Source organism: Trypanosoma cruzi, genomic scaffold (genome assembly GCF_000209065.1).
Source record: "Trypanosoma cruzi strain CL Brener 1047053516443 genomic scaffold, whole genome shotgun sequence".
Lineage (NCBI taxonomy): Eukaryota > Euglenozoa > Kinetoplastea > Trypanosomatida > Trypanosomatidae > Trypanosoma > Trypanosoma cruzi.
Genome location: NW_001849361.1, coordinates 14,587 through 34,384, shown reverse-complemented (window position 1 = coordinate 34,384; position 19,798 = coordinate 14,587). Strand labels below are relative to the sequence as shown.

The following is a 19,798-nucleotide window of genomic DNA, read 5'->3' as shown; positions in this document are numbered from 1 at the left end:
CTCATCAAACAAACAAACAAAAAAAGAACGCCAAAATCGAATAATTAAGAACCATGAATTATAGAAAATAAAGGAAACACGGATTATATATATATATACATATATATAACATTGTGAGGTATTTTTCCTCATAATGTATCATCCAAAATATTTGGGGCACATGTCAAATTTAGGTGAGGGATACCGCAAATGAAACAGTTCTCTATCAACCGAAGCCCTGTGTTACATCGTGAACAGAAAAAAACATCTGTGGGTAAATTCTGATGAAGACATTCAGTGCATACCCACGAAGAACACCGTACTCTGCTCTCATACACACTTTGCGCACGCCCCCCACCACAAAAACGACACTTACTCAGCCAACTATAATTCCAATGGCCGCAGACATGGGAACTTACAAGCGCTGTCTGAGACACGATTTCTTGACTGCACTTCCAGACGTAAACATCATCAAACTGTAAGTCTGATCGTGGGGTCAAACAGGAGACACAGTGAAAGCCGGTCTGTATGCTTTTAGATTCACAAGAATTACACTTAAAAGGATTCAGTTCATTGTAACGAAGAAATGCATTACAAAACTCACAGTGGCTATCCAAAGGCAGATTCGATCGAAGGTATTTTTTTCCGCACTGATGACATTGGCGTTGAAGGTATGGAGAGCAAAGAACATTTTGATCCCGTGGGTGAATATGACCACAATGTTGACACGCAATCACACGTATCTTTATGGATTGTAGAGTCAAATAGAAAACTGAATGTTTACTTGAGACAGATTTGCAGAAATTGCACGTATATGCACCATAAATGGCACGGGAACATGTTTCACAGCCAGTGATGCAAGGATGATTTCGCCTACGACATCCACATACCCACGGCTCCAGTGGTGTAACAATGCAGCCAACTCTTCGTCTTCCAGGACACCGTTGGCATTTGGACCATGTCCAGTGATTATACTCTTCACATTCATCACAACGCCATAAAAGGGGTTTCTTGTCTTCATTCGCCGCATAGCATAACGGACAACAGACTGCTCGTCGACTGTATGATTTTCCACAAAAAGAGCACTCCCTTGTTGCAATTTCCTCACAATATGTATTCCCACATTTGATGCAACCACTAGAAGATAATACTACATCACCACAATTCATACACAATTCAAGACCCATGCTAGCTGCTTTGAGTCGTCGTGGATTTTCTGAACCGCACATACAACTCTTTTCTACATCTGTACCTCTGTACTCCGCCCCACATGTAACACAGGTCCAAGCCGCATTGCGTTTTCGCAAGCACATTAAACACTTTTTTGCACAAGCCGGAATTTGCGTTCCACAACCGCATTCCCACCAAAACTCCGTCTTATTTACAACGCAAAACTTTTCTAGCAAAGGACGGATTTGTGGATTATCACAAAGTTGCACCCCACTCAAACGCATGGAAGGGAAATAATCATCTTGGAGGGCTTTAATAAATTCCTGTACAATAACGGATGCAATTTCCCCATGAATTTTCCATATTTCGCTCAATAAGCTTAGAAGACTGTCCAAGACCCACAAAAAATTGACACTTGGATGCTCCTTCAAAAAACAATAAAAATTACGCATGGAAGCAGACGTCTCCTCCAGGGAAAGATGGTTTATAGAGCCAACCAAAAAACGAACAACCTGAGAAAAGGCCGCCCTATCCAATGTTAACGGATTCCCTTGAAATGCACAAACATGATAAGCTTCGAGAACTCGTTCGTAATTCAAATAAGTTGGTTTGGACGTCACAGCCGCTTTAAAAAATGGCTTCCATATAGATTGAAGCCCTCCCTGTGAGTTGCCATGAAGTCGTACTGCAAGGGAAGCTACGTCAATTATTGTGCGCCACAGACTACGCGTATCTTCCCTCTCTGCGCATACGTCGACCAGGCTGCCTAAAACTCTAACAAGATACGCCAATGGCATTTTAGTTTCCAAAGCAGGTACCATTTCAAGAAGTTTAAAATGCAAAATGGCAAGAGACTCCCCTTCATATTGCCGCATATAAACACGACTTAACTTGCTCAGTAAAGGAGTCCATTGAATTGATAAAAAGTCAAAGGATGGACCAATGTTTTTTACGATATTCATCGCAATGGCATGCATTTCTTCGAAGTGAACAGACGAAAAGAAATGATCATTGCACAAGAGCCCACTCAAGCACTCAACAAAAGGACCGGGACCAATGCCTTTTCCAGAGTATTTTCTCAACTCGCAATCCATGATATAATCAAGAATGAAGGGGGTAGCAGACAACGACAATATCAACCGCAAAATATAGCCCGGAATGGGGCGATGAAAGTTTCTTATTTCAACCAAAAAGGAGTCATCCAAACATAAAGGGGAGGCCACAAGCGACATCACCAACCGTATGCATGTAAAATCCTCGTGGAACGACATCGTTGAAGAGAGTCTTTTAAGTCTATCAACAACAATTCGAACACAATGGTATCCCATAACAGAAGTACCACTAAAAAGATGTGCCTCTGATAAACTAAGAGAAACATCGGTAGTGTGTAACGTCAATAGCAATAAAGGCCAAAGAAACTCCACAGTGTCAGAAGAATACTTACTTTGATGTAGCGTAGCAACGATAAGAGGATAATAACAGTTTGAAGGAGCCAAAAAAGAACCATCACCGCCAAGAAAAAAAAGATTTGGCCCACTGGATAACTCGTGTTGAAGCAAAAAACATTCTTCAAACGCAATTGATGACATCGATGAGAGATCCGTCCGCATCTTGCGTCTCGGTAGGATTCTCTTCGCAATGCTGGGCCATCGCCGCATTCAAACTCTACCGAAGGACGCCACTAACCATCAAAATAGAAAAGAGGCACATGTATATTACATGTACATACCAAATTAAGAAAGAAAGAAAAAAATAGAGACAAAAAAGAAAATAAAGAAGATGAAAATCTACACTCCAGTTGGGACGATTGTAAGGCCGCTGCTGAAATGGCAGCTGGATGTAGTTTTATGCGTGATACACGCAGAAGAAAAATACCATGAAACAAAATAATAATACAATATATATATATATATATATATATATGGCTCTAAGAGAAAATCCCCGCACTCGCATCAAACAAGCCGTTCATCATCTCCTGCGCTTCCGTCGTGTTGTAGTCTGTAGAGAGTACCTCGGCAATGTAGGGATCCAGCACACTAGTAGCTCTCTTCTCATAGTACTCCTCTGCTTGAACCCTATTGTGCGCACCCGAATCAATAAATTCTAAAAGATGGAACATGGATGGAAAAGTTCCGGCGATGGTGGAAGCCCGTCGTTCGGAAACAGATGATATCTCCAAAAGCATGTCAAGATAAAGAGCGTGAAAGTCCGTCGGATCGCATTTTCGTCTTCCTTCCGCCCGAACGATTGGATCTCCTTCCAAATTTTGTTGTTTAATTGCCTTGAGACCATGGGCCACAGCAACCTCGGCCAATTGCTCAACAGAAGAAACAATGTCAAATCCAACTAAAATGGACAAAAATGAATCATCAGCACATAGGCAAGAAACCTCTTCCCAAAAACGCGACTGTCTATGTCCTGTTAACTGTCCAAGTATTACCACATACACCGGACAATTTGATGCATCGTATACGACCTTCAAATAATTACAAACACAATTGTGGCGCACCATCAGCATCCAATCGTCAAACGTAATGAGAAGTAGAAGCAGAGAGGTCGTGCTGTCATTATTTACAAAAACCGTACTCGGAATGATATTGTGATCCTCCCTGGCATGTATGCACTTGGCATCCAAAAACATTTTACGCAGTGCCATGGTAATCACCTCATACAGGCGCTCGCACGCGGCATCCACAACCAATTCAACAGCCATATACAACACTGTGCGCCTCAATAAAGAAAGTTCCGGAGAAGTGCTTCCCTAAAAAAATGAACCAAAAAAAAAAAAAAAAAAAGGGAAAAATGAGGCTTTTGCAGATTGCAGCAATTTTCACGCAGCCAATATTTTAAAAATCAATAATAAACGGGAAATCACCAAATAATCCTCTACAGCAATATCGAACAAAGTGAAGACTGCTCTCCCACAACTTACATGCATGCCGCAAAAAAAAAAAAAAAAAAAAAAATTCCAAGAAAAAAAAATTTTTTTTAAGACAAAACTTTTAGAAAATCTAAAAATAACTGCATGCCACAAAGCAACAAACAATTGAACGCACATGGAGGTCTCTTCATACGGAGAAATGGTTATTGTACCTACACAATAAAGCAGGAAAATACCGACGTAAATTATTTTCAAAGAGCTGAACAATTCTCTCAATTACACAAGATAATGCCTTGACGTCAAAATGTCAAGGGTTCACCGACTTTGTGTCCCTCCTCGTTCAAAAATTTATATCACTGAAAATAAAAGTTTTGAGGCACAACAATCCAAGTACGGCGGTTTAATCATATACATAGAATGAATATCAACAAAAAAGTGCAATCCATAGAGTTCCTCTTTACAGCAGTTCTGTGGTCATACAATGTTATTGCTATCATCTAAGAGTCTTATTGCTTCCTTGGCATCGGCCTCTGTGAGACCAGTGAATGCATTTGTGGTAATAGCATGACGAGCAAAAAAAGCTCGATTGGGCGCCGTGGCAGGTAAATTTATGTCATCAAGTGCGACAAAGTTTACAATATTGTACCGTTCCTTGTTGGTCTCAATCCACGATAATATTTCCACCGCCCGAGACTTGTCATGAAAATACGGCGTGCACGAAATATAGTTCGGCATATTATTCGTGGCCAGTTGCCTTGCCACTTCTTCCCGCCCAAACTCCGACATCCGCCACGAGGTGCTCAGGACTATTTTGGCCCCTGTCTCCGCAATAATAGTTCGCAATAGGGACATTTGCTTGGGCGCAAACATCTTCCCGCCAAAGGGGGACACAACACCGTCGCAGTCAAGAAATAAAATCTTGGTACCATCAATTGGCACTCTGTTGGCTACCGTCAAATGCTTCTCTTCTTTTTTCCTGCGGCTCATTCGTTTGCTTTCCTTTTTTTTTTGGCCCTTAGAGTTGATTTTCTGATGATTTCCTTTTAAAAAAAAAAAAAAAAGATTCATAAAAAAATCCCCCACTCACGCACACACACACACAAAAAAAAAAATTTGCACCCACAAATTAAGCTCAATTTCAAAGCAGAAATAATTTCGTGAAGAATTCACCCGCCCAACCCCGCGCGGCAAAAAAAAAAAAAAATGCAAATGCAAAAAAGGCCACTAAAATTCTTTATTTGTGTATTTGCTTCTTCATTTCCTTAAGCTATTCCTGTAACAGATATAACAAAAAAAAAAAAAATAAATAAAATAAATTGAATTTCCCATTAATTCGAAAGAAGGGGCACTGAATTTCCTCGCTCGTAAGTAAATAAATAAATAATTAATTAAATAATAATAACTGTTGGTGTGCTTTTGAGTGGGAAGGAGAGAAAGAAGAGGTCATCAGTTCCGAATTACTCACGGGATCTTTTTGGCATAAATTTGTTCATGGGGAGAAAGAGATCGTCTTTGACTTCCCCAGAGGCAAGTTTCCGTACATGCAGCACCAAATCATAGGCAATCCGCTCCGTTAATCTAGAATCATGCCCATAGTCAGGATGCTGCATAACAAAATTTCTCAAGTATTCTGCTGCTGTGGGAATTTCTCCTGCAGCTCGCATGGAAAGGAAGCAAAGGTAACCTTCGAGTGTGGAACTAAGCATGTTTTCCTCCTCCATGTATCGTCGGACAAGAGGAATCAACCCATAATATTCCCCATCTTTTCCATTGAAGACTTCATTAACGGTGAATTCACTGTTCTCAGAGGGATCAGTAGAAATATTTTTCGCAAATATATCGCGTCGCATAACGTACTTTTGCCTGCAAGGACTGCGATTGTGCGCATAACCCATGTTTTCATCAACAATGCTCATCTTGGTGTAAAACAATGGATTGTATTTGATAATAGCACGGGCAAGCAAAGGAACAAATACAGAAAAGGCTGCATTTTCAAATGGTGTTGGCATCACGTCCATAATGCGAAATTCTACACGCCAGCCAGTATTACCATCAAGGGAAGGTGGCTTAAGACGAACAGACTGCCAGTTTGTGCTTTGAATGTTCTCAAAATGTTCAGTGTGTGTAGTATCATCAATATCAATCATCTGATCGTAGACCACCAGGGGGTCTCGAATAAAAAGGTGCGCAACATGCTTCGCAAGACGCGTGTCTACACCCGCACTTTTGAGAACCTCAAGATAAGTATCATTAATGACAAACTCCTCGTCGTTAAACTCCTCCAAGTTTGGCAACGTTAAGCTAACAAAAACCGAAAATGAGTCATAGCGTGATTTGATGATGTGTGGAACCTCCTCCCTTTTGCGGTCATCAACTGAGGCGGCAATCGTTAGCCAGCGAACGTCTGAATCGCATAGAATACCCTTTTGAAATGGTGTCGATGAACTCATTGCGAGAAACAATGGACATAAAACCCCTAACTGATCGTATACGTGACGCGCCTGGGTTTCATTTTCCAATTGCATAGTGACTTGCAAACAATTGCAACCCATACCAAAAGCCATGCAATCCATGTAGATACATGGATGGCTTACTGAAGGTACTGGGCACGGACATGCATCATAACGTTGCTTCACAAGTTCCATCTGTGACTTCTTAAAATACTGTGCATAGTAATAATGTGTGGCAGGAGTATAAAAATGGGTCATTTCCTCTGCCGATGGATATTTTGAACTAATATTACTGTCTTTATTATTATTATTATTGCTGCTGTTGTTTTCCTTCTCTTTCGAAATTACCGAATCATTAATAGTGAATTTCTCTCCCTTGGCTTCTGTAACTTCTGTCGAACTGCAGTCAATATCAATATTATGGGGTGTGCGGTCTATATTCAGTCGAGGATCCACTGTTTTCTCCATCGTATAAGTATCAATATAAATTGGAACTTGAATGCATACCTTGTGACCGCGTCTCAGACGAATATTCCGCGTGAGATTCGTAAAACGTGGATGCGACTGATTGATACAAACATCCGGTACAAAAAGTGAGCGGGAATATGGAACCTCTTTACTATCAGAAGTTATAAAATCGCCAACGCCCATAAGAGGAAAGGTCACTAATGTCAAGGAGAATGTGTTTTCACCAGCGACACTGTCCAACAGCTCACATCTCCGTCGAATATTCCCTTCAACAGAGCACAAAGAATCCACTTCAAGGGTGTACGGTACACCAGGGACACTTTCCACCATGAAGCTTCCATATTCCTGATGCCACACCGCATTATCCTTTTGAGACGATTTTGTAAGTTGCTCAATCACATCCGCAGCATTCAATGAAAGTTTTACTTTCCCTCCCTCCACACGCACAAGTTGATGTTCCACCTCCTCTCCCCAATAAAAAGGGAAATTTTTCTCTTCTTTTTTTCCCGCTCGCATTGTCAAAAACTGTTGAATTCCATGCGAGGATACATGTGGAATGGCGCGGTTATTTTCGTCGGTTCCCCACCGCATAGGTTTGCCGCCCGTTGTCAAGAGACCCATTCTTTTCCAAATTGCGTTGATAACTTGCGAGTGTATCAGGGTACTTTTGTTTATTTATTTATATTTATTTATTTATTTTTATTTTTTTTTTTTGAAACACCTGCAATTATTTCCGCAGAAAAAAAAAAAAAAGAACGGCAACTGTTGTGATGCAGCTTCTGCTCCGCCAATGAAAGACACTTTTCATATCCGTCAACAGGAGTCAAGAGGAAATATATAGATATATATATAAAAGAGCGACAGCAAGAAAAAATTGCATCGCCCCTACCACGGATTCATTTCAAACAACAAGCAAAAGAAGAAAGCAAGCCACAACAAGAGTATGAATATAAACGCAAAATTATGCAGGAGCCAAACAAGGTTGCTAACCACCAACAATACACATGAGTTCTTCATAGGCTGCCTTTAAAATTTTAAACTTTTCTTCAGCCTCCTTTCGCTGTTGATCAGACGCACTGCACCACTTATCTGGATGCCACCGCATTGCCAAGGCACGGTAGCTCCTTTTCACTCGCTCCGCACTCGCGCCTGTGGGAAGTGACAATTGTGCGTACAATTGCGTGACGACATGATGGTCCGGTCCCCTCGTGTGTTGTTTTCTTCTTTCATTTTCCCCTGACCCCGATGCATGAGTTCGGGGGAAGCCATTTCTCTCTGGAGCACTTCCATCCTTTGAATCGTTTCCCTCTTCTCCCTCCTCTCCGTCTTGATATCCTGAATGGAACCTCTGCTTTTGCTGTTTTCGCCACTCGTACTCCTTTTTTCGATCACAGAGACGCTTCCAAGCCTCGACAGTCTCGATGGTACGATGCTCCCTCATAGCTAGTTCGGCACTTCGAATCGCATCCGACCATCGAAGAAGCTTTTCTTCAGAAAGAGCCTTAAGAAGCAGAAGTTCCGCACGTACATTACCGGATGTTATGTTTCGTATGGCAGCGTCAATATCATCCATGCATTCATAATAATGCTTGATTTCATAAAATCCACGCGCACGCTTAGCCAAAATCCCTGCACGTAATCGATCACCAATAAATAGGGTCTTTACGGATTTTGAACACAATTCAATGAGACGCATCCATTCACTCTTGGATACCAAGAACTCCATTTCCCTGCATAAATCAACGCAATACTGAACACGCTGAAGTACTTGGCGTAAGCGTCCCGTAGAATCAGTAGAGCCAGTTACACTACAAAAAGGAAGAACAGCCTGTAGTTCTGCCATGCTGGCACTCTCAAGGAAGCAGAGTTGTGCGCGCCAATACAAAAGTTCTGGAAAGTCCGTGTAGATGCGCAGGGTGTTATTTACATGAGCCAAAGCCACCTCATTACCTTCCTCAATGGCAAGAAGCTGGACCTTTAGCACTTCAAAAGTGGCACATGGAACGCGTTCCAGCAACTCATTCAAATGCATTAAGGCTGTCGAATGTTCATTCCCCTCTAAAAAGGCACCGTACTTCTCATACAAGGAGATATCAGTCATTTCGCGCTCAAAGTTGTAACCGCATTTGTTTCGCCTAAATCTTTCGATAGTTTGTCTTGCTTCTGCAACCCTACCGCAGCATATGAGAGATCTTAAGGCTCGGCAAACACCAAGGATATAATCATTATCCATTTCGTAAGAACGTATAGCATCGCGAAGAGAAAGTTTGTAATTCTCCACACGCAAGTAGCACGCGGCACGGTTACTTATAAGTGCGGCATTCAACATATTTGGCAGACAAGAGTCAATTACGGAGGAGAATATCTCGGCAGCCTTGCCATAACTTCCTCTTTGATAGGCCTCGCTCGCTTCCTGGCATTTCCTTCTCTTCTCCCCATCGAGAGGAAGTAAGTGCATTGCGGGATCCAGTAAAAACAAATCCGGAACTTCATTTGGTGAATATACAAAGTCATTTTCCCCATAATGAACGCCCGCTTTTGTTGCAGAATGAGCGGATAGAGCAGCCGTAATATTTTCCAGTTGCTTCGTCAGAAAAAAGAATTCCTCATCACTGAACAACCCTGTTTTACTTGTGGAGGGAACGTCAACGCATGTGGGAATTCGCGCCTTTTTTTGGAACGCAATCTCTTCTTGTTTTTTCATTTGCCACTCCTCCACGGCGGCATTCCAATCTTGGCAGACGGAAGCATCAAGAAACTGCACGAGGCGATCATCGTGCGCCAGGAGCACTCTAGCCGGATAGTTGCGTACATCCTCACCGTTCATTTGGCACAACCCGTCCCCGCATGGAAAAGAACCCCTCACGCAAAATGAACCAACAAAAGCTATCATCATTAGAAAGAAAAAAGGAAAACGAACAATAAAACGCCCGTGATCAAAAGAAAAAAAAAAAAAAATGGGTAAAACCAGACAGAGGAAAAATAAACAGCCTCGTCGTCCACATAAATTAGAAACAGAAAGAAAAAAAAAATGAGTGACAGGTAGCCCAATGGGACATCATGAGATCTCGCTCTATTTGACCCCGTAAACCCTTTATTTCCACTATATACATATATAACTATTTTTCTTGTTTTCTGATTCCCTCCACCACCATCTTTCAAGAAATAAAATATTTATGGCAAATGGTGACATTATACATCTCTCATTATTCAAAATGCAGGGAACACAATGAAACAACTACGCACGAACAAAAAAAAACTTGTGCGTGGCCTTGTCATAATCATGTACGTTCGCATTGCTGCCGCACAGCTTCCACATACCCTCCTCCTCCACCGCATCGAGTAACGAAACAAAAAGTTGGGACTGACCAATATCTTCGCTGGCAAAATGGGTCTGAAGTTCACCGTACCAATGTGGTGGCTCCTCCTTTCGTACAAACGCAAAATGAACTTTTCCGGTGTTCGTCGTGGTGCAAGCACCCGGAAGCACATCATTGAGCTTCTCAATGGTACTTTCTTTCACAGGGCCAAGAATAGAAATGACAGGTGGATTGCAGGTCACATTTATAATTAAATTCTTCTCCATTGTTATTCTTTTCTTTTCTTTTTTTTTTTTTTTCAATTTTCGGTGTTTATTATAATCGCACGTGTTTCTTAAACGCCGCACAACTGACCTCCCGGCGCCCATACACAGAACAACAACAACAAAAAGAAAAGAATTTACTGCAACTTGTAATAGGAGTAGAGTGTACGGAAAAAGTAGTAAGGCTTTCCCAGTCACGAACGAAAAACAAAAACAAAAATAGATACGTCCATATATATTTAAAGATAGTTAAAAACAAATAAATAAATAAACGTACATCTACATTTCAAGGCAACAGCATCGCATCGTCCGAAAACCTCTTCTCAGATACCTCCTGCTGTCGTCGTCGTTCAATCTCCTCCAATGCCTTCCGTTCCAACTCTTCCTTGGTAGGTGGTATATATGTACCCTGAAGACGCGCAGCCAATTCCACAAGACTGCACCTCGGCGGAATTATTGAACGCAGCTGTTGCACCTCCACGGGATTCAGCACCGTTTCGCCATTGGTTGTCACAATCCGAACTAGATCATCGACTGTCATTTCTCCTGCTCCCTCCTTATCAAAGACTTTCAGCGCCCCCAAAACTTCCTTCTGCTCGGTTGCTGCATCACGGTAAATCTCCTCTGCACATGATATAAAAATGTTCCAATCAATGTTTTTTATCTCTTCCACGGGAACGATTTTGACATTTTGTTGGGGCACTTGACCTTCCGTAGCGCCTACCTGCATAGCTCGCTCCACGGTAGACTTTCGCGGCTTCTTTTGTGAGTATGCCGAAGAAGACTTTCTTTTTTCCCGAAGTTCCTCGCGGCGACGCTCCTTCTCCCGCCTAAGCTCCTCTTCACGACGCCATTGTTCAAGGCGCAAAACAGGATCTGCCATTCGTTCGCGGAGATAGTCCATGTCGGTCTGAGTAGGATTCATTCCCATACCACGCAACAGAGTCATGCAGTCAAGAAAAGAAACCAACTTCTCCTTGTTTTCAAGCATTGTAAATATCGTCTCTGCCTCGTTGTAGACCTCACTCGTGAGAACAGAGGGCGGACGACGGGCCCGTTCCTCCATCGCGGCGGACAATACACTCCTCCCCCCACGCTTTGTCAGTAGCACAAATCAAAAGAAACTAAGGGAAACAAAGGGAAAAAGACAAAAAAATTCTTTAAAATTAAAAAAAAAATAAAAAAATAAAAGGGTCAGTGCTCCCACAGCAGTGGGGAAAAAAAAAAATGACGCCAATTCATTCATCACAATAAGGACCAATAATAATAATAATAATAATAATATAAAAAGAAACACAAGATATAAGTAAGACCTGTAAAAATTTTGTCTTTGGTAGAAGTTAAGTAGTGCTCAAAAAAAAAAAAAGAAAAAAAAAACCACTAAAAATAATAAATAGACCATCGCAACACACGCACATATATATATGGGTATATATGCATATATTTATATTTGTATCAAAAACGGCCATAAACGAAAAACACATTGAGAAAAAAAAGGCAAAAAAAAAACCCTATACAAATGCATAAATCTCGAAAGGGGTAAAAAAAAAAAAAAAAAAAGACAAACGTAAAAGTATAAAACATGTTAACGTACTTTATACTGTGAGTCAGTTCGATTGTATACAACTGCCTCCAATTCAACCTCCTTTTTTACAGAAACATCACTGTCGTGCTCGCTACTTTCGTCGTTCTGGAAAACACTCTCCAGTACAACAAAGTCTTGCAAAGATGATAAAACTTGAGCCTCCTGTGCCAGAACCCTCCAATCCCATTGAGACATCAGGTAATACAAGAGCGGAATTTCAAAGCAAAATCCAGTCAAAAGGCCACCGAGAACACCTCTTACGCCCCAATTGAAAACAAAAACGTAAAGCGCTGACGCTGGTAAACCGACGAGCCATAATGTAAAGACCACACCACGCGCTGCTTGCTCCTGTCGTCCAGCACCACGAAAAACGCCTTGTAAACAATACTGAAGAGAATCTCCAATATGACACAATATGACAAATGGCATCACAGACTCCACCGCGCTTGCCATCTCAGGAACATTTGTGTAAAGACGTGCAATGTGTCCTCCAAAGTAGCCCATAGCCACTGCAGTGCATATACCAATCATCACATCGCAGATCAATATAAACCTGGCGTACTGTGATGCAAATAAAGGTCGTTGACCCCCCAGCGCATTTCCAATAATGGTACTTGCTGAGACACTCAGCCCAAGTGCTATGAAAAACATCACGGATATTATGTTCATGCCACACCAAAAACTGCCAACGCAGTGGGTGAAATAGCAATAGCAAATAATGCCTGCACTTCAAAGGCCCACCACTCCGAACACACTGCGATCAGAGAAGGTATCCCAACTTTTAAAAAATGTATCCAGCCAGATTTATGACAAAGTGCCGGGGAGGGCCACTGCGCCTCCCGGACGACAACTTCAGGGTGAAAAAGGCAAAGCAACACATCGGTAACAGCACACATCATTCCAGTCAACCCCTGTGATAAAGCTGCTCCTTCAATTCCCATAAATATTAGAAAATAGTTAGCTACAGGAGACGTAAGTGCCGCTGCGGCGTTAGAATAAACAACGAGGGAAGAAAGACACTGAGCATATAGCGTCTTGCTTATAATTCCAGTAAGAATCTGTGTCAATAAGTACAGTGGGCACATCCGCAAAAACCTCGCAGCACCATCTCCAACGGCTTCTCCAAAAACGTAAACCATAATGGGTTTGCTGTTAAGGAAGGCAACGCTCATAATAATCCACAAAACCATATTAATGATGAGTGCACGCTGCAGTGTTTCGCCAATCACAGAAGATCGTGGATTCCGTCCAAAAGCCTGAGAACTTATCGTATCTATAGCCGAATTCAAACCACTAATAATAGACATGGCCGTAACGTTAAATACCAAAATCCCAGCACTGTACTGTGACAACCCATCCTCGCCAAGGCAGTGTCCCACAAAAATCATGGTAACCATTTGTGAAGCCATCCAAAGAACACTGCTGAAGTCCGTCGGCAATGCCACTTTTATTGTTCGACAAACTAATGCATGAATGCTGACTCTGCCATCGGCATTTCCACTGAGCATGCAAGCATTGTCATCATCGTTTTCCCAGCGATTTTGTGGATTCATGTTCTCCACCTTATGACCCTGAACAGTCGTTGCCTTTCGCTTTTCTCTCTCTCTTTCTCTTTCTTTAGTTTTTTTTTTTTTTTAATAAAGAAACCCTTTAACAAACAGCAACCCATAATAAAGGCAAATCCCATTTATTATTATTATTATTAGTAGTAGTAGTAGTAGTATTTTAGAATATTTACAGGAGTAAAGAAAAAAGGAATATATGAAGTTCAATAAATGGAGCAATCCTCTCCCCCACTCACATACACACAGACAAAAAAAAAATGATAATAATAATAACAATTTAGATAAAACACTCCCCTCCACCACACAAAATTAGTACAACATTTATTTACATAAGCAAAGCAAAATTTGCCCAATGACGCATTCCGTTTTTGTTGTTGTTGTTGTTTTTCGTTTTTTTGCCTTTCTTGTGTGGGTACGCGTTTTAAAATGACACATTTACATATACTCGGGATGATAAATAAACGAGCAGGCAAGAAATAAAGATAGTCTGTAATGACTCATGACACCAGCAGCAATGACGCCGCCAAGCTCGCCTTAACATCACCTACCGTGGATAACACCTCATCCAATGGCAGCGCAATTAATGAATTCTCTAAATCCTTTGGTGTATTCTGAAGTTTCTGAAGACTCTCAGGCGTCATTTCCAGAGTGACAGAATGCACCTTGTATGGCGTAGTCCCTTCATTCCCTATTGTATACCGTTTTGAGCTGAGTGCATGCGTTTTTTGAAGGTCAACACCTAACGGTATAAGTAATTCATCATTCGGTATCGTGAAGCTCCCGTCATTGTTTTCAACGCCACATAAAGCCTCCACAATAAAATTGCAACCAACGGAAACCTGACGTTTTCTGACAAGTATAGCGTACCGAATACCATTCACGGTGGCAACAGGAAAAATAATAACAGGATTGGAGTCACAAATATCTACCGTTTGAACAATTTTTCCACTGCGTGTAACACATTCCACTTCCATAATCAACCCCACAATGCGCTGAGCAACCCGTCTAATACTACGAATAATGAAGGTGGAGGGCACGGGACCGTGCTCTGCACAGGTAGCCACATACTTACAAAAAGGCAAATAACTTGCCACAGCCCTCACGCCGCCTTCAAGATCATCACGGTAGGTCTTATGCGTCGTAAGCAATGCCACCTTTTCGCCCAGCTGAATTTCCATCCTCTTATCCTCAATCTCCTTTTCTTTCCAAGCACTTACACACTCTCAAAAAAAAAAAAAAAAAAAAAAAATGTTTTTTTGAAAAACACTACTGGAAGAAGCATTATTATTATTTGCCTTTGTTATTCCCCTTCTTCTTCTTCGTCTTCCACTTTGCGAACAGGCCCGCAAGTATATTTTTCAGCAAATCCCAATTCTACCACGACACTTTACCAAACAGCCTCAAACGTTCCGGCTACGGTGGTCCTGCAGACCCAATAAAGTTAGCAGACGCTGAACTGGCTTCGAGAGCATGATGGGGCCCAGAAGTGGAACCGACTCTAAAACGCGAGCTATCATCGGAAAAAAATTGCCAAAAAGATTCAGCGCACCAAATCCTTGAAGCAAAAGACCAACGAAACAAAAGCCCGATATAATGAGCAACATGCCCAAGAAAAAGCACCCAGAAGCTCGACGACGGGAGAAGAAAAACGACTGAAAGCGTTTGGGACCCATTACCAAAGCTACCCCGGCAACAAAAAGAATATTTCCCATTGTCAGAAGAGCACTATCCAAAAGCATTATGACACCCAAAAACGTGAAAAGTGCTCCCAGGCCCGTCAAGGCAACGCCAATCTTTGTGGAGTCATTCCACTTGTACAGGGAGTCCATTCGACTTTTCTACAACACCTCCTACGCTAGAGGTCAAAAATCTAATCACAAAAACAAAAATAAATGCAAATAGAAAATGGGGGTCAAATAAAGAATAAAAATTGCAAAAAAAAAAAAAAACATTCTGCAAAACAAAAAATACACACACACACACACACGTGTTTGCGTAGTATTCATAAAAATATATGGAAAACAACATCTAATCTTTAGTACCGCCTAATCACAGTTCCCGATCTTTTTATACGAAATGTTAAATCAACTCTCCTCATTCTCTCCCACACTCACTCTCTTGTAGAAATTCGTTTCCCTAGATGTATAGAAAATAGATGAATGCGTTACCCTTTTTTCTTCGGAATACAGTTGCTAATTACTTGTTTTTTTTTTTTTTTTTTTTTTTCGTCTTTTGACTTGATTGCGATTCCCTCTTAAACATCAAAAGCACGTACCGAACGTTTACGGCTTTTTCTCTCTCTCCCTCCTTCCATTATCGCCTCTAACGTCGTGCGCTCCCCTCCATTTGCATTCTTCTGTTTCGTGGCAAATACTTCAACTCGTTGCTGGCGAAGCATTTGATGATATGTCGACAACGGATTTCCAGCAGCTTTTAATTCATCCTCCAGCTGCTTCACCGCTGCCAGGTCGCATGGACCATTGCCCGCCTGATCGCGTCGTGCTATAATGCGTTGAGTTGTTGTCTGCATGTGACGAAGAAGAATGGTCAATTGTGAGTGAATCTTCGGTATTTTCACCTCGCTACGCAACCGTTTAAGAGTCGTTTCCACAACCCAGAAAGCCTCTGGAAAACCAAGAGTGTGGCTATGCGTTGCCAAATGCTCTGTAAGGAGATAAAGGCACTCAAAAAAAATATTTTGATGATAACTTGAACTACGCGACTGTGCCTTTTTCATACGAATTGTAAACTGCAAGTCCACACGTTCAAATTTTTCCCCTTCTCCTTGGGTAGGACGATTCAAAGCAATACTCGGTGAAGTCAGCATGCGCAAAAGGTACGGAGCTACAGGAATAAAAACCCCATCGGCACGAAGAGAAATATGATTAAGAACCTCTATGACCTGTAGATGCATAGGAAACATGCGAGGGGATGAAAAAAGATCCATTAGTCCAAGTGCAATTTGAACAATAGGATGAATAAGTGGACCTAGTTGTGACGGCTCGGAATATTTTGAGACGACGGCGCCCCAAGTACGTAATGCGTTCAGATATTGCCAGTTTACCACAGCTCTTACGTTACTCTGAGTTTGCTGATGTAGTGCAGAACGAAGGTAAATCGCCAATTGACGAAGATAAACAAATGTGTGTTGGTATGCAGCCTCCATGTCAGTACCATACAAATCAACAACACAGTTTATAAGGAAGGCTATCAATGACGCATTGTGGATGTTATAGTGATATGCTTTCTTCACAAGAGTAAGAAATATGCCCTTAAAGGCGGCAGACTGATACATGGATCTTGTCCCCGTAGCACGTGTTGCAACCGCTCGGACAACAACGTAGGCTGCTATACGTACCGATTCCTCTGAGGCTGAGCATAGTGAAAGTGACGCTCTCAAAACAGACTTCGTAATACCTTTTATGTAATGTAAAATGGGCACAAAGGGTGTTAAGGCGTGAAGTAAACCAGCTGTTAGTACGGCGTCCACGTTCCCTCCCTCTGACACAATTGTCACAAGAGAAATAAGCAATCGCCTCATCAAAAAACGAGTCTTGTATGATTTGAATGAGCCTTTCCCGGTAATGAAATGGCTGAGGTTTGATCCAATGGCGCGTGCAATGCGAAACACAGACTCTTTCACCAACGACGGGTCGTCAAACTTACGAGTTGAACTTATCTTCGGATTCTCCTTAACGTTATAACCCAACTCCCGCACGGCACTCACAAAAATATCAACGCATGCCTCAATGCTTCTCCCCTTGACGAGATGTTCAATTTCCTTTCGAGTAATGCGAGATGAGGAGAAGCACTTCGCACTCTTCTCAAGATAACAGTCTCTCGCCTTATATTCGTCGTCGTCGTTATTGTCCTCATCCTCACCATCCATCTCAGTCTCGGCATCGCTGCCCACACCGTCATCCACAACCTCCATTTCTTCCTCGCCAAACTGCAGGAGTGTCGGGTCCTCCTCCTCCAGGTAAGAATAAAACTCCGGATCGATTTCCTTTAAATGATCTAATTGCTCTTGATGTTCACGCTCCTCACGCTGAACTTCTTTGACTTCACGCATTTTTTTCCGCTCAACACGCTCCAATTTTTCCTTCTTGGCTTTCGCGCTCTTACGGCGGTTCTCAATCACCGTTGCCAAATGTTTCTTGGCATATTTCTTAAACGACTTCTTATCTTTCGTTGTCATGTGCTTCCTCCCTTCTTGTGTGCGTGTGTAGAGTCAAATATATCTTCTTCACTCCCTGACTTCCTCCTTCTGCGGCCCTCCGCCTCCTCCTTTATTCCCTCGACCGACCTGATTTGACGCCCACAAGACTTACTCCGCTTGCTATCCAAATCAATGGCAGCGGCAGTTTATGGTGGCAAGAACGACCTTATCCCACACGAGACACCAACCACGCCCTTCACTCACCTAAAATGACTCAAACAAGATAATAACAAAATAAAGTTGAAGCTAAAGACTGTAATGAAATGACAGTTCAGAAAATTATTTGCGTTCAAAAGTAAACCATACACGAATACAAATTAACAACAGTAACAAGAAAAATTTTTTAAATAAATAAATAGATGCCAAAAAATTTGGCACTCGTCAGCAAAAAAAAAAAGGCAGTCAACACAATAATTGTGCCATGTTTTACTTGTCTTTTTCCAACTCCCCCTACATCTATATATCTTTTTCTATAAAACCACGCAGTTGTGGCACCCCTGAAGCACAGGTTTCCGCTTTCTATGCAAATTTTTCTTTTTCTTTTCATTTTTCTCATATATCCTCTTCTTTTCTGGAGGAGAAACCGATGCAGTAGCAGAACAGTCTGCGCAGTCGTCCTTTTTATCGCTTTTGCTCCGCTCTCGAGCAATAACAGCATATGCTGGAAACTCTTCAATAGAGTAGCAATTTGTTTGCGGCGCGTGTGGCAGATAAGGCCTATTGTACATATCCACGTGCACGTCAGCAGGGGAAACGGAAACGCCAACTTGATTCGCGCCATGAACCTCTCTATCAATGCTTTGTGGCATACCCACACCCTTTTCAGCATCGCATTCAGTTTCGCTGGGGCACTCTGAAGACATATGGGTCCTCGAAATTTCTTGACATTGGCCTTCATCTGCAACTGCCGGAGAAAGCAAGGAGAGCTTCGACCCTAAAATTACAGAGGAATCCGACGATGATTCGGATGAAAAAGACGATGATGAAGCATAAATCACATGTAATTTATGGTCTAAATGAATTATTGTCGGTTTTTCGTTGGAGAACGCCTCCCCTGAATTCACAGACGCTGACTCCTGGAACGGTGAGCAAACCTGCAGTTTATTCAACGCTTGTCGCTCAATCTCTTCTGCAAGTGGCGCCGCTGAGAAACTTTCAGTATCACTCGAAGAAGTAACCTCTTTAAAGTAATCATCACGCCACTGCGTCATGGCTTTCAATAAACTTAATTTAGGATTTTCCATAGCGCCGTCGATGCCAGTATGCATTGGGGTGAGCTGCGATAGCGAAGATGATCCACCAATGGAACTCTCAAGTGCCCCATCCTGCTCACCTTGAAGTGTAACCAGGTGTTGCAAAACATTTTCCTTCAGTTCGTCCGATGAATCCAGTGGAGTGCACAACACTATCGCCAAGGGCACTAAGGGTTCAAGGGTTAAAAGGCCACCACAGCATTCAAAGGCGTCATGAGTATCACCCATTATCTCCACCAGGTGCTCATTTATCTCAAAAAATGCCAAAACAAAAACCCTATTGACTCCATCGTACTCATGAGCCTCCCACGTGTTGCTCTCGCCACAAGTCAATCGGTGGAGACCGACACATGCCGGAATCCCAGCATCAAGCATAGATAAACCCATAGCAATGTCCCCAACGTCTAGAAACGCCAAACCGCCCATTGCTTCGTTGACATCACGGGGCGCCATACATGTCATCAAAGAAATATAACCAACCACTTGCACTTGAGAAGGCAAATAAGTGTCAAAATAATCATCAAACCCCACAGAAAGCTCTGGAAGTTCACTGAGAATCCGACTAAGAAGCCACCAGCCACGCGCATTGCATCTTTATACGCAGTAGGCGCTGCCGATGCCCCCACATAGACGCGGAAATCATGG

The 19,798-nt window shown here is 42.1% G+C and overlaps 10 protein-coding genes and 2 pseudogenes across 10 annotated transcripts, besides 20 other annotated features; all 12 read right to left on the bottom strand.

The window, feature by feature from the left end:
• Positions 1-19,798: part of a sequence feature (heterozygous, non-Esmeraldo-like haplotype) that runs on past the window's edge.
• Positions 85-108: a microsatellite.
• Tc00.1047053507787.130 (hypothetical protein, conserved) lies at positions 129-2,807 on the bottom strand (the record flags this gene model as incomplete). The annotated part of the gene is made up of 1 exon (XM_808836.1): positions 129-2,807. One exon carries the CDS (start codon positions 2,805-2,807, stop codon positions 129-131), a length of 2,679 nt encoding a protein of 892 aa, XP_813929.1.
• Positions 2,885-2,929: a sequence feature (CT-rich).
• Positions 3,047-3,072: a microsatellite.
• On the bottom strand, positions 3,077-3,862 carry Tc00.1047053507787.120 (hypothetical protein, conserved; the record flags this gene model as incomplete). The annotated part of the gene is made up of 1 exon (XM_808835.1): positions 3,077-3,862. The coding sequence occupies one exon, from the start codon at positions 3,860-3,862 to the stop codon at positions 3,077-3,079; it is 786 nt and encodes a 261-aa protein (XP_813928.1).
• Positions 3,926-3,952: a microsatellite.
• Positions 4,093-4,131: a microsatellite.
• Tc00.1047053507787.110 (hypothetical protein, conserved) lies at positions 4,505-5,098 on the bottom strand (the record flags this gene model as incomplete). The annotated part of the gene is made up of 1 exon (XM_808834.1): positions 4,505-5,098. The coding sequence occupies one exon, from the start codon at positions 5,096-5,098 to the stop codon at positions 4,505-4,507; it is 594 nt and encodes a 197-aa protein (XP_813927.1).
• Positions 5,072-5,106: a sequence feature (AT_rich).
• Positions 5,320-5,348: a sequence feature (AT_rich).
• Positions 5,396-5,426: a microsatellite.
• On the bottom strand, positions 5,488-7,569 carry Tc00.1047053507787.100 (gamma-glutamylcysteine synthetase, putative; the record flags this gene model as incomplete). The annotated part of the gene is made up of 1 exon (XM_808833.1): positions 5,488-7,569. One exon carries the CDS (start codon positions 7,567-7,569, stop codon positions 5,488-5,490), a length of 2,082 nt encoding a protein of 693 aa, XP_813926.1.
• Positions 7,615-7,661: a microsatellite.
• Tc00.1047053507787.90 (chaperone DnaJ protein, putative) lies at positions 7,934-9,844 on the bottom strand (the record flags this gene model as incomplete). Its single annotated transcript, XM_808832.1, has 1 exon — positions 7,934-9,844. One exon carries the CDS (start codon positions 9,842-9,844, stop codon positions 7,934-7,936), a length of 1,911 nt encoding a protein of 636 aa, XP_813925.1.
• Tc00.1047053507787.80 (hypothetical protein, conserved) lies at positions 10,187-10,636 on the bottom strand (the record flags this gene model as incomplete). The annotated part of the gene is made up of 1 exon (XM_808831.1): positions 10,187-10,636. The coding sequence occupies one exon, from the start codon at positions 10,634-10,636 to the stop codon at positions 10,187-10,189; it is 450 nt and encodes a 149-aa protein (XP_813924.1).
• Positions 10,540-10,566: a microsatellite.
• On the bottom strand, positions 10,818-11,597 carry Tc00.1047053507787.70 (hypothetical protein, conserved; the record flags this gene model as incomplete). Its single annotated transcript, XM_808830.1, has 1 exon — positions 10,818-11,597. The coding sequence occupies one exon, from the start codon at positions 11,595-11,597 to the stop codon at positions 10,818-10,820; it is 780 nt and encodes a 259-aa protein (XP_813923.1).
• Positions 11,648-11,722: a sequence feature (T-rich).
• Positions 11,791-11,815: a microsatellite.
• Positions 11,885-11,908: a microsatellite.
• Positions 11,946-11,987: a microsatellite.
• On the bottom strand, positions 12,116-13,669 carry Tc00.1047053507787.50 (annotated as a pseudogene).
• Positions 13,710-13,752: a sequence feature (A-rich).
• Positions 13,820-13,839: a microsatellite.
• On the bottom strand, positions 14,179-14,859 carry Tc00.1047053507787.40 (hypothetical protein, conserved; the record flags this gene model as incomplete). Its single annotated transcript, XM_808829.1, has 1 exon — positions 14,179-14,859. One exon carries the CDS (start codon positions 14,857-14,859, stop codon positions 14,179-14,181), a length of 681 nt encoding a protein of 226 aa, XP_813922.1.
• Positions 14,907-14,930: a microsatellite.
• On the bottom strand, positions 15,082-15,510 carry Tc00.1047053507787.30 (hypothetical protein, conserved; the record flags this gene model as incomplete). The annotated part of the gene is made up of 1 exon (XM_808828.1): positions 15,082-15,510. The coding sequence occupies one exon, from the start codon at positions 15,508-15,510 to the stop codon at positions 15,082-15,084; it is 429 nt and encodes a 142-aa protein (XP_813921.1).
• Positions 15,885-15,907: a microsatellite.
• Positions 15,936-17,879, bottom strand: Tc00.1047053507787.20 (hypothetical protein, conserved; the record flags this gene model as incomplete). The annotated part of the gene is made up of 1 exon (XM_808827.1): positions 15,936-17,879. One exon carries the CDS (start codon positions 17,877-17,879, stop codon positions 15,936-15,938), a length of 1,944 nt encoding a protein of 647 aa, XP_813920.1.
• Positions 18,235-18,258: a sequence feature (AT_rich).
• Tc00.1047053507787.10 lies at positions 18,371-19,798 on the bottom strand (annotated as a pseudogene; the record flags this gene model as incomplete).